Source organism: Eleutherodactylus coqui, chromosome 8 (assembly GCF_035609145.1).
Source record: "Eleutherodactylus coqui strain aEleCoq1 chromosome 8, aEleCoq1.hap1, whole genome shotgun sequence".
NCBI classification, from domain to species: domain Eukaryota; kingdom Metazoa; phylum Chordata; class Amphibia; order Anura; family Eleutherodactylidae; genus Eleutherodactylus; species Eleutherodactylus coqui.
The window spans coordinates 124559321-124571636 of NC_089844.1; the positions used below are offsets into that span (position 1 = coordinate 124559321).

General features: G+C 41.8%; 1 protein-coding gene across 1 annotated transcript in view; it reads left to right on the forward strand.

Annotated features, from left to right (window-relative positions):
- PRKAR1B (protein kinase cAMP-dependent type I regulatory subunit beta) overlaps positions 1–11541 on the forward strand; it is a 186003-nt gene extending 174462 nt beyond the window's left edge. The window contains exons 10-11 of the mRNA XM_066576368.1: positions 4499–4580; positions 5641–11541. Of these exons, the coding sequence (XP_066432465.1) occupies positions 4499–4580; positions 5641–5813 (255 nt within the window). The 3' untranslated portion in view covers positions 5814–11541. The remainder of the gene's footprint in view (positions 1–4498; positions 4581–5640) is intronic.
- Positions 11542–12316: the final 775 nt, after the last annotated feature.

Sequence of the window (12316 nt, forward strand, 5' to 3'; positions counted from 1 at the left end):
TTATTCTATGGGTCAGTACGATCACTACGATATCAAACTTTTTTTTGCTGTACTATTTTTTTATTTTTTTTTTCAAAGACATTAAATTTTTTTAAAAATTACTTTCTGCCGCCATCTTCTGCGCGCAAAAACTTTTTTATTTTTCCGTCCACATAGTTGTGCAACAGATCCTTTCTTGCAGGACATCCTGTAGTTTGCGTTAGTACAGTTTTGGAATACATATGACTTTTTGCTAACTTTTTATTGCATTTTTTCTTGGAGACAGAATGACCCAAAAAAGCGCACTTCTGGTGTTTTAAATTTTTTTTTGGACGACGTTCACCGTGCGGGGTAAATAATGCGTCACTTTGATAGATCGGACTTTTAGGGACACAAGGATGCCAAACATGTTTTTTTATTACATGATTTTGATTAATTTATTTAGTCTAACCAATGACCTGTAAAAACACAGTGCATTAATTACAGCTTACTGGTGGATGATCCACAGTATTTCTGCCACGTGGAGACATACCCTATATGTTACATAAACCTACCCTTATAGTGTTCAGTCAGCACGCAGTGTGTAACAGGAACCGTCAAATAGTTGCGCAATCACTTTTGTTATTCTTTTTATTAAGTAAGGTTAATGGCGAGCCTACTGGATTAATTGTACAGGCATATTTCCAAAAATATACAATACAACGGCACTTGGATTACATTATTTCCCCATAATTGGAAAACCTTACATAGCAGAAAAAAATGGATATCATATTTTAATTTAGCACTAGTGATGAGCGAGCATTGCCCCTAGCGAGTACCTGCCCGCTCGAGACAAAAGGTTCGGGTGCCGGCGGCGGGCAGGGAGCTGCGGGGGAGAGCAGGGAGGAACAGAGGGGGGATCTCTCTCTCTCCCCCCTGCTGACTGCCGCTACTCACCTATCACCTGCGCCGGCACCCGAACTTTTGTCTCGAGCGGGCAGGTACTTGCTAAGAGCAATGCTTGCTCGAGCAATTGCCCTTAGCGAGTATGCTCGCTCATCTCTATTCAGCACACTAGTTACTACAAGCTACCTATCTGGTTATCTGTTACAAATTGTTACAAATTGTCTTGCACAGGATTATTGTTCTGTCTAAAAGCAACCTTGGAGCGGTTTCAGACGCATGCGGTTTTCTCCCGTTATGGGACAAAACGAAACCACTAATTTCAATTGAATTTCAGTGGTTTTGTTCTCACTAGCTCTTTTCTCGGCCGTACAATTAGCCTGCCCTATCTTTCCCACATGTAGGAATACATCGTGTCGGGAAGATCGGGCAGCATCTGTCTTCCCGCGGGGTTTGAAAAGTCGGCAAAGGGGAAGAAATGCTCAGTATCAGCGAGTGTCGTTGCACCTACGGCCGTCTGAGACCGCCCTTATATTGTATTGTAAAAGCAGTTTGGTTTTAGTTCCAGTACTGACTGCAACATGTGAGCATTTCCCAGCACAGACTGTGTGATCTCACATGTGCTTTCTGCTTATATGTCTGTGCCAGAAAGAAATAGCTGTCAATTTTTAGATGCCCATACCCAGCCTAGCAGGAGCCACGTTGGTTTGGGCAAATGCACAAATCTTTGTAGCACGCTCGTAAAAATCCTCGTTGGAGAATAAAAGAAGCCATAACACGGCTATCTAGCAACTTGTCAGTGTATTTAGTTGGGAGCTCAGTAGTAGGCAACACTATGGGGCTGCCACTAAATTGTCTTGTAATGCTCTTGTTTATGTGCAAAAGTTATTTAAATTGGTTGTCAGATTGCAATCTAGTTCCCAGCACCTCCGGAAAACAGGGAAAGCCAGGATTTCTGGCATGTTGTGCCACAAAAAATAATGTGGGCAATCATTGTTGCAGGCATAAAATGCTGGAAACTAATGTTTCAGCAGATTTCTATTAACGGCAGAGATGGGTTCTGCCCAGAGGTTCCTTCCTAATCCTATTTTGTGGATTTTAACTGTAAACCAGGACTGAATCCCTGGGCAGAAATTTAAATGTGATAATAACAGACCCCAATTTATTAATCTGCAGTAATACGTTACGTAAATGATTGGCTATGGCTACTATTATGTAACAGAAGTTTAAAGGGGATGTACCAGAAACGCAAGTTAATCTGTATCCACAGGATAGGGGATAATGTGCTGATCGCTGGAGGCCTCACCACTGGGACCCCTGCTAGGCTCAAGAATGGGGGACCCATGATCTCCTCTGTCCGACACTGCAGGGTAGCTTCTCCCCCTGCAGTGACATCAGAACGAATGGAGCACCGGCAGAGCATGTGTGGTTCGCACTCTATTCATTTCAATGGGGTTGACGGAAATACCTGAGCACTTGTGGCTCATATCTCTGGCAGACGCATTGAAAAATTAATGGAGTGCCAGCACGCTTGTGCGACTAACACTTCATTCAGACTCTTCCTCACTGTGGGGGATGCAGTAAGCACACATTGAGGAGGACAAGGGAAACAGGACCTCCGATCTCAGGATTGGTGGGATTCTCAACAGTGAGTCCCTTACCGATCAGCAAATTATCCCATGTCCTCTTTAAAGTTGTTGTTTGAGACTTTTTGGATTTCTTTCTATTGATGACTTGTCTCCAGGACAGGCCATTAATAGATGATTGGCAGGGTCCACCATTCATAATCCCTGATGATCAGCTGATTTCCTGCGCCACTGTCAGCGTGGACAGCGTAGGTCGGTATTCTAGAAGCAACTTCAATTGAAAAAAATCCCCAAAAGTCACAGAAAACCTCTTTAATGGACTAACAACTGGAGTGTTATTGTACTTATGCAGACAGAAGTTGTACATACCACAGGTAGGAGTTATTTGATTTATTGATCATTCTTTCAAGGCACAGGGACATATCAAATGAGTCTCATTGAAAATCGAAAAATACTGTATGACTTCAAGATTGCCCATGATTTTGCCACTTGGCATGTAGAGATGAGTAAGAACACTCTATGGTCAGAGGGTTGTATGAGGCGACATCTGAAGTGATACCCAGGACATAGGAAGTGAACAAAGATTTATTTTTGTCGACACAATTTAGTCATAGGGAAGCTGTGTGTTCCCAAATCTCTGACTGAGTTATTACATCACATACGACAGTTTATATATCCAGTAGACAAGCTTATTAAATGTTAACACTTATTGGCTCATCTTATCTTTTAAAACCAGACAAAGAAAGACGGAAATATAGTTTACTTTCACTTACAAGTTTAGAGAAGAGAGGGGTAGAGAGTGTGAGTAAAGGAACACAGGTGTTAGTGGGTGAATTCCAACTACTGCTGGTATCTGGTTACACAGTGTATCTTAGCTACAGCTAGTATCACACAGGAAAAGATTAGATACACAGAAAAGCAGACTGCATGTACAGACAACTATGTTTCAAGGAGAAGGAAGCTAGTAAGGCTCAAACTAGTATACAGTAGAATAAACAGAACATTATATAATATGCTTCAGCCTTCAGGCTGCTAACAGAGAAACAATAGCTTATAAGTCCTTGTACCACAGGAGAATGACTGTGCATAATGGTACCACTCATATTGCAGAACTGACTATGGACATGACAGCGTTTAGAGTGCATGTTGCTCTGAGTACTTTTAGTTCTCACTCCCCTATTGGTGAGTTAGGCTAAAGCTACCCATACACTTCAAATAGTTGTTTGCCAAATGCTTGGCGGACCAACAGCTATCCCACCCTACTCCCCCAAACATATGCAAGCTCCACCAAGAGTTTTTGATATGATGTAGGAAATAAGTTGCTGCCAGGAACCTCTGGTGGTGGTCTGCCTCCCACAGGGGGATTTACTACTACCACCGAGGTGGGCGCTACTAAGTCTTTTAGTCCTACGGGAGCTGCAGAGCCATGAATTTACTTTGTTTTTTAGAGGGTAAATAGTTATTGGGTTTTGATTGGACCTAATTATTATTAAACTTATGGTCTTTCAAAGTGATCTTAACTCCTAGACATTATATGCATGGTGAAAGTTCTGGATTTTCAGGCTCTCAATGGTACATCTATCTTCATTTCCATCCATCTTGTTGACATTCAGCCATCAAACCATAAAAGTAATTGGGTCTTCTCATAATAAGTCTGGAGAAAAGATAATTTGGTCTCCAAAGCCGTTTCTGGAAGAGCCATCTTCATTTGATAACGTATCTACTCACTTTGTTGTCCACCAATCCTACACTCAAAAGTGTCCTTCAGTACCAAAGTCCAAACAACTCAAGAGCATCTTGTATCTGTCTTTGCATTGAATGGTTCAGATTTTTTTTTTAAAAACTACCAAAAATACCATAGTCTGAACCAGATTTGCCCAATAAAAGCCAGAATGCATTATATTTCAGGCCCGCTAGATGCGTGAAAGCACACTGCTTTCCAACTTTTAGTCAGATGTATGCATATACTTTAGCAAGATACTACTTGACATATGCCCATACATATCCTCATCATGTTGGTTGAAGTGGTTTTTATGTGTTGTTTCTCGCAGGGCACAGCATCTGTTCTGCAGCGTAGATCAGACAATGAAGAGTATGTGGAAGTGGGCCGACTGGGACCCTCAGACTACTTTGGTAAGATGGATTCACAATTACATGGATACTTAATGAGCAGTTACTGAAAATATAGCAGTTGTAACAACTTAGAAATATGTTGTAACACCTCGAATTGATATTTGTTATGTATTGATGGAATCAAATGGGGAAAAAACGTCCCTCCGTATGAAAGATGCACACATAATTCAGTGTAAAGTATATGTCAGAGCAGTGAACACCGACTTGTGGCTCTCCAGCTGTTTCAAAATACAATTCCCAGCAGGCCCTGACAGCCAAAGGCTACCAATTGGACTTCTGCGAACACAGAAATACCACTTTTTTAATATGACAACTGGAAAAGGAAGGGGTGTTGAACTTTTAAGATGATTATAGTAATTTAAAAAAACGTCACTTTTTTAACATTTTTCTTGAACTTGTGATCATTTGATCGCTCATGCAGTATAATGCAATACTGTAGTATTGCATTATGCTGTATTCTGACTGGCAATCTATCAAGATGTACCGCAGGCAGCCATGACACCCGTACATCTCCTGTGATCTCATCGTGGGGGAAGCAGGGGGGGGGGGTCCAATCATGATCCCCAAATGCTGTTCAGGGCATTTAAATGCCACTGTCAGAATTTACAGCGGCATTTCAACGGTTAATGGCCGTGATATGTCTTATCTCCAATCGTAGCTCTTGCAGGTGGGTGTCAGCTTTCAAAGATAGCAGACACCCACTGTGTATGTAGCGGGCTCAGCCCCCAAATCCACTCCATGCACAGACACTTGGCGTGCACCGCACATGTATGTACACACTGAAAAGGGGTTAAAGGAGTAACTTTTGGTTATTCCCATTCACGTATATGGGAGTTACAGAAACACAGTAGAACAGTCAGTTTGACTGTTTCCGTAATCCTGGCCACCAGTGGAGCTGAGTCGAGGGAAGAGGGGCTATTGATTCCGATAAGCACGGGTCCGGTGGAGCTCTTTGAACAGTAGTGTAATTTTTCATCAAGTGATCAAATATTTAGTAGCTTTCTGACTTCTTCTGAATGATAATATTCACATATCACTCCGCCTCTTCTTTTGTTTCCAGGTGAGATAGCATTGTTACTGAATCGTCCCAGAGCTGCAACAGTTGTCGCACGGGGTCCACTCAAATGTGTCAAGCTGGACCGCCCACGCTTCGAGCGAGTTCTTGGACCATGCTCGGAAATCCTAAAGAGAAACATTCAAAGATACAACAGCTTCATCAGCCTCACTGTTTAATATGTTCCACTAAGGCCGGTTTCAGATCACTGTAATACGGCCACCTTTTAGTGTCTGTATTGTAAATTTAAGACTTTGATCCCCCCCACCATGGGTGAACTGAATTTATAGAAGCCCACGGTAGGATTCTATGGTGATCTAAGTTGGGATATGTAGAACCATAGGGGGGGCACCTGGGTCTTGCAGCCAATATACGGACACTAAAATGTAGCTGTATCATCAGCATCTGCAGCCGCCCTGAGGTAGACGCCATCTCTGTGTTACCACGTGCACTCAAGTCTGACCTGTGCAGTTCCATAGCTTTATAAAACAACAGAAATTGTGCATTTCAATGTGAATTTTTTATGGTCATCCTATAATTGGTTTGAGTCATGACACATGCATACACCACTTGTTTCGGGGGGTGTTTTGTTACCAGAACATTTCCGGCTTATTGGTCACTGTCTTTATAATTTTAGTAAAAAGATGACAAAGTTAAAAATAATTCAACCACAGGGTGACAGATGCTTTTCATATGAACCGGTGATGGGATTCCCGTATCTGGGGTCAGATGCAGGAAATAGTCAGGGACAAACTTTTCGCTAATATTGAAGTTCCCTTCTTACAGAATTATACATTGTATTTAAAACTTTTTCAATTAAAAAGTTGACTCATGCAGTGTAATTATTCAATATGGCTTCCTGTAATTGATATTCATCTGCAAGTGGAAGACAATACTATGTCTCTAGGGAACCACCTATTAGAAGGTAATATTACTGTAAGGTAACGCTTGACCTTTTAACACTACTAGGAATAGTAGCCAAAAGCAGAGTCTTCTCCAGTAGGAAAAGATAACCATGTACAGACAGCTGTTTTCGGGTTATTGCCCCTTATTGGTGTGCAGTAGAGTGTTGGCTGAGTGTGAGGCCTTTGACATGGGTCGGCTGGAGTAAGTTTCTCCTTAGGGACAGGACCTAGCAGATGTGAGGAGACTTATAAGGCCATGCATGCTCTACTGGGAAATTTAATATGCAAAATAGGAGATGGTGTAATGCCTCTACGGCACCACCTATTAGAAGATAGTATTCCTGCAAGTCAGTGTCAGACCTTTTAACAGGCCTTGTAATAGGGCTGGGAATATAAGCCAAAGCTACAGTCTTCTCCAGAAGGAAAAGATAACCATGTACAGACTCCCGGGTGTTTTACAAAGCCTGTTAAAAGGTCAAACATCGACATGCAGGAGTGCTGCCTTATAATAGGTGGCGCTGTAGAGGCATTACACCATCTTTCATTTGCATATTAAATTTCCCAGAGGACCATGCACGAGTCTCCTCAAAACTACTAGGTACCCTCTACAAGGACAAACTAATGTCGATCTGTAACACTATTTACGGGACATCAGTATATGGGCTCAGCAAGTTTCCATTTAAATACCAATGTCATTTTGATGGACATTATTTATCAAGGTCTACTATACCAATTAGGATTGGATATTGTTTGAGCTGGCCATAACTACAGGATAAATCGCAGCAGAAGACTTTACAGTCAGCAATCCATGCCTTCGATTCCAACTTTAAAGTCATTAGACACTCCCATCCATATGTGCTATTAGGGCTTAAAAGGTGGAACTCTAGTAGACTTGAGCCATACATTTAATGCTTGGTCAGTCGTTCATCTGAATGCTCACTGTGTAATACTTCATTTTCCCTGCAGTGGTCACTGTAGGGGAAGTGTATCACTGGCCGATTCCTGCTCCCTTAATGCCTCGGCGATGTTAAGCTTAAGATCTCAACTATTATACCACTCCATGGTCCCACCGGTCTTTATTAGCAGTCCTGCAGTGATGGTGTGCCGACAACCCACACATGACTGTTGCATCACTACTGAAGCCAGTCATTGGTTGTGGCGGTCACATGCAGGTAATCACAGATAAGAGAAGGGGGAGAGCACACAGCGCTGCTGATTAAGATTGGATACAACCTTAGGTTGGACACATCGGATATGGTGCTTTTTACCTTGCCCGACCATTGCGGACCGCATTCGTGTGTGCGTGTTCTTCTCTTTTACTTTAGGTTGGACACATTGAGCCTGGTTCTTTTTACCTTGCATGGGCATTGCAGACACCATTCAAGTGCCCTGTGTTTTCGCTTTTCTGCTTTAACTTTCAGTTAGTTGGCACGTTATCAGCAGCAGAAGTGCTGGGACGATGTGGGTGGTGGTGGGGGGATATACCTACCTTTAGCCAATTTTTTTCAGAACTTGGAAAAACCCTTTCACATTGAGGGAGGGGGAGGGGTTATCTTAGGTTAAGACAGCAGAATTATACATAGGAAATCCAAGCTGTTGATTTGAATCTCTTTCACACAATAAGGTGTGTGTTAGCCCCCATAGATTGTCAGCTGCTGTCAAAGTCTAATGCCACTGGCCAACTTAAAGAGGTATTCCAGAGACTCAACAAAATTTTCTAAATTTTCCTAACATCTCCACCTATTGCCATTAATCCAAACATCCATCTAAATCATCAAACTGAACTTCAGTACCTTTTTTTTGTTGGTTTGCACCACCGCTGCATTTCAGACAGCTTTATATTTCCCCAGAGAGTATAAAAATGACATCTCCCACAATGCCCCATTGCAAGTTACCGATGAGTGTGCATTCATAACTATACAAACTGGGTCATCATCACTGAATTTGATGGCACTGAGCATGCCTGATCAGTAAAACAGCGGAGCGTACCAGACATAAGCATTGGATACCAATGGAAGACTAAGCAGGGGGAAAACCACAAATAGGGCAATATCTCTGCAGCTTTCTAAAACAACTTATATTGCAAAATTACGTGTTCTGACCATATGGAGCATGTAACCTTCACTTAGAATCTCTGGAATACCCCTTTAAATCATGTTAGGTCGGCGTCACACGGGCATATTTGTGTACACAGGGAATACACGTGCACGTATTTCCCATTTTGGTCACACACAAAAAAGACGCAGAGATGCGTGAAACACTGTGTAATTGCACAGGAAAAAGAACACATCTGGAACTAATTATCCATTTCAATTGATTCCTAATTTTTGCAGCGCGCAAATAAACATGCCTTTCGGGCGCTAAAAGTACAGTAAAATATGCCGATGCACTCATACAAAAGCATAGTTAGTTCTGCAAAATTGCTACACTCATGCGCACGCAAATATGCATAAGCTTGTGTGACACAGGCCTTAGGGCCTAAACAGATGGGTGTGTCTTAGTCCTGTTATGCGGCCGCATAACGTGACAAAACAAAACCATTGATTTCAATGGTTTCATCATTAGGATTCTCACACGTTAATACTTGCTCTATCTTTCTCATATGTAGTTTTTCTATTTCGAGAAAGATAGGGCAGGATCTAGGTTATTGCTTTTTTTTCAAACTTGCACAATGGCGCGGAGTTTGAATGGTAAAAAAATATAATTTAACTGGTTCATTCGCTAATACGCTCCATATCGGTGAACATATAAGCACATGCGCCCATGTGCTTTTGCCCTCAGTGTGTATTTTTTATTTAGAGTCCACATTATATGCTTTTTTCCCTTCCCTCTTAGTACATAACAGGGAGCAGATGAGCATTACAGGGCCACCGTTAGTTGAATGTATTCCTCTTTGATAAGATATATTGTAGTTTGCTTTTGAACTCCTTCAACTCATTTTCAACCCAAAGAGGCTTCTGTTAACCCTTTCTTATCCAATTTTGGATTCAGGGTTTCCTACAAGGCTTCTCTTTTTGCTGTTATACAACAGTGCCATCTGCTGGCTAAAGCCAGTGTCTGTGCGCTAGAGAGGCTCCGACAGGGGAGTGGCTGGCAAAAGATGGTAAGAATACCCTGTCGGACGTTTTGGACATTGGAGCTGTACCAGCTTCAAACTGAATGTAGGAAGAGGGTCAGACAGTGGATTGGAAAGAGTTAGTCAATCCAGGCTGCATACATGGACTCTTCATAGATTGAGAAATTGGTTAAATGTAGATCCATGTCAGATAATCAACTCCTAGAAAACCTTATCATTTTATACTAAATATGTACGAGGGGTAAACCCCACAATAGCAAAACCCGTTGCCGTAGCCATCACGAGTGCATATTACTACGATTAATTACTCTACCTAAGTATACTTCCGATTCCATAAAAAGACATATAGAGTTTTTGCAATTTAAAAAAATGGTATATTCCATCCGATAGCATATTCTGTAGAGATTTTCCCCTACAAAGATCACACCTAGGGGAGAATACTTCCTTAAAGAGGTAGTCTGGGCTTTTTTCAACTGATGACCTATCCTCTGGATTGGTCATCAGCAGTAGTTGATGGATGGAGTTCCGTCACCCGGGATCCCCGTCCATCTTCTGATTGTCCCGCCCGCTGTCCATCATAGCGAATTAGATGTCATCATCAGCGGGCAGGAGAGGAAGTGGGAGAGCCGGCTTGACTCCCATTGAAATTAGTGGGAGCATCACACTTCTATTCCACTTCCTACTCCTCATTATGGACAGGACATCCGATACTGCCAGTAGCAGGAAGTGAAATAGAAGCACGGCGCTCCCACTGATTTCAGTGAGAGTCAAGCTGGCTCTCCCACTTCCTGTGCTGACCACTGTTAACAATATCCAGCCTGTTGCACTGACAGTGAGCCGGATGATCAGCTGATGGATGGAGATCTTGAGCAGCAGATCCCCATCAATCAATACTGATTACCTATCCAGAGGATAGGTTATCAGTTGAGTAAAACCAAGAATACCCTGTTGTACGGCGGCACCATAGGGCAGCAGATGGATTGCTTACGACTTTGTCGTATGGAGTCTTAGAAACACTGTGTGATTCCGGCATAGCCAAGTGCATGAGTCTTTGGGCTGTACTCCTTGGGAAGGGGGGGGGGGGATTGATGGGAAACGTAGCCATCTCTTGTCTTGCATATACCTCTAAGCTCAAGACCTTCATAGATTTAGCTTTGTTTATAGGAAATTCGGGACACTTTTTTAACTAATCATTTGTGGAAAATGTGAATGAAAAAAAAATTCCTTTAATGATCTCCAAGAAATAACCTTCATCCATAATGGTAGAACTGGTAGAACAAGGCGGCGTTAGATCATTATGGGCAGTATACCTTTTATTTTACTGTACTGTATCGGCTGTTTTTGACCCCTGTTTTGTAATTGAAACTTTTAGATGTGGTCTCTTGTGCAATTTAAAAGTGTCTGAAGTAGATAACCCCCTCACGGACCTCTCAAGTAGTGCTTTTGTATAAGTTTTCTAATGTCTATTATCAGCCGTTACAGCTTTTTTTTGTACATTGGCTTGGCTAAATCAAATGTGCTGGAACGATTTTGCTGCAAGCATGCAAGGCACAATGCCAACCAGCATCATTCTACATTCCATATATATACATATATGTCCCATCAGCATAACTTCAAGGATAATCACACTTTTAGGCCTCTTGTCCAGTAGATGTGCTTTCAGATTAGGTAGTTGGTTTCCTTGGAGCCAAGAGATGCTACAACCAACCAGGAAACCTCGTAAGATACTTCTCGATGACTGTTGACCAACTACAGAATTGGGTGGATGCCTTAACTTCATTACATTGTAGTCATAAAGGTGAAGGGATGGGCAAGTAACTCAAAGTGGAATTATTCTTAAAAAACAAGTTTGGAAGACTTTATTGCCTTTTGCTTCTGTTTAAGACAATTATATATTTGACAATAAATGTCTACTCTGCAATGTAAGATGAGTGTGTGTCTTTTGTTCTAGCTGTTAATGCAAGAGTAACAAATAACTAAAGAAAAGAGAGACAACTACATAAAGTGAGCGAGTATCATTATAAAGGCCCCCAAACGTAAGAGAGAAGTTGGCCAAACCCATCGATTTTAATGAGACCGGACGACTATCTTATGTGTATGATTGTCTCCTGACTTTTCCCTACCTGATGATGTCGGGGGAAGAAAGGATCAAATATATTGAAGTTTACATGCCTGATCCTTCACTAAAGATAAGCCTATGTCATGGGTGCCTGGCAGCAGATTCTCTCTCCATGGAAAACAAGTTTGTTCATTTAACCAAGAGTGATTGAAGATATATGGCCACCATAAGTAGACCAGATTTTTCTGTGACAAATTATTAATTCCCATATATATAATGTCTATTTTCCTTCTTCCACCCGTATAGAAGATATAAATACATAAAAAGAGGTTGCTAATTAGACGTGCACATATAACACCAACATCTAGCAACAAAAAAATGGGGTATAACACTGTAAAGGTGGCATCCATAGAAGAGGGGAGGCCCAAAACGAGCCCCTTATTAATATACTGGATCTTGACATTCAGGACAAAAGGGTTTCGTACATCCTCCACTGCCTATCCATGACTCTTAAAGAAAACCTATTAGCACCTCTGAGCCCCATAAACTAGGTTATTGGGCTCAAATGTGAGGAAATGGGGTTCTGGTGGCTGCTTTTTATACTCACTGGATGCCCCGCGCGAGGACTGTGCCCCTGACAAA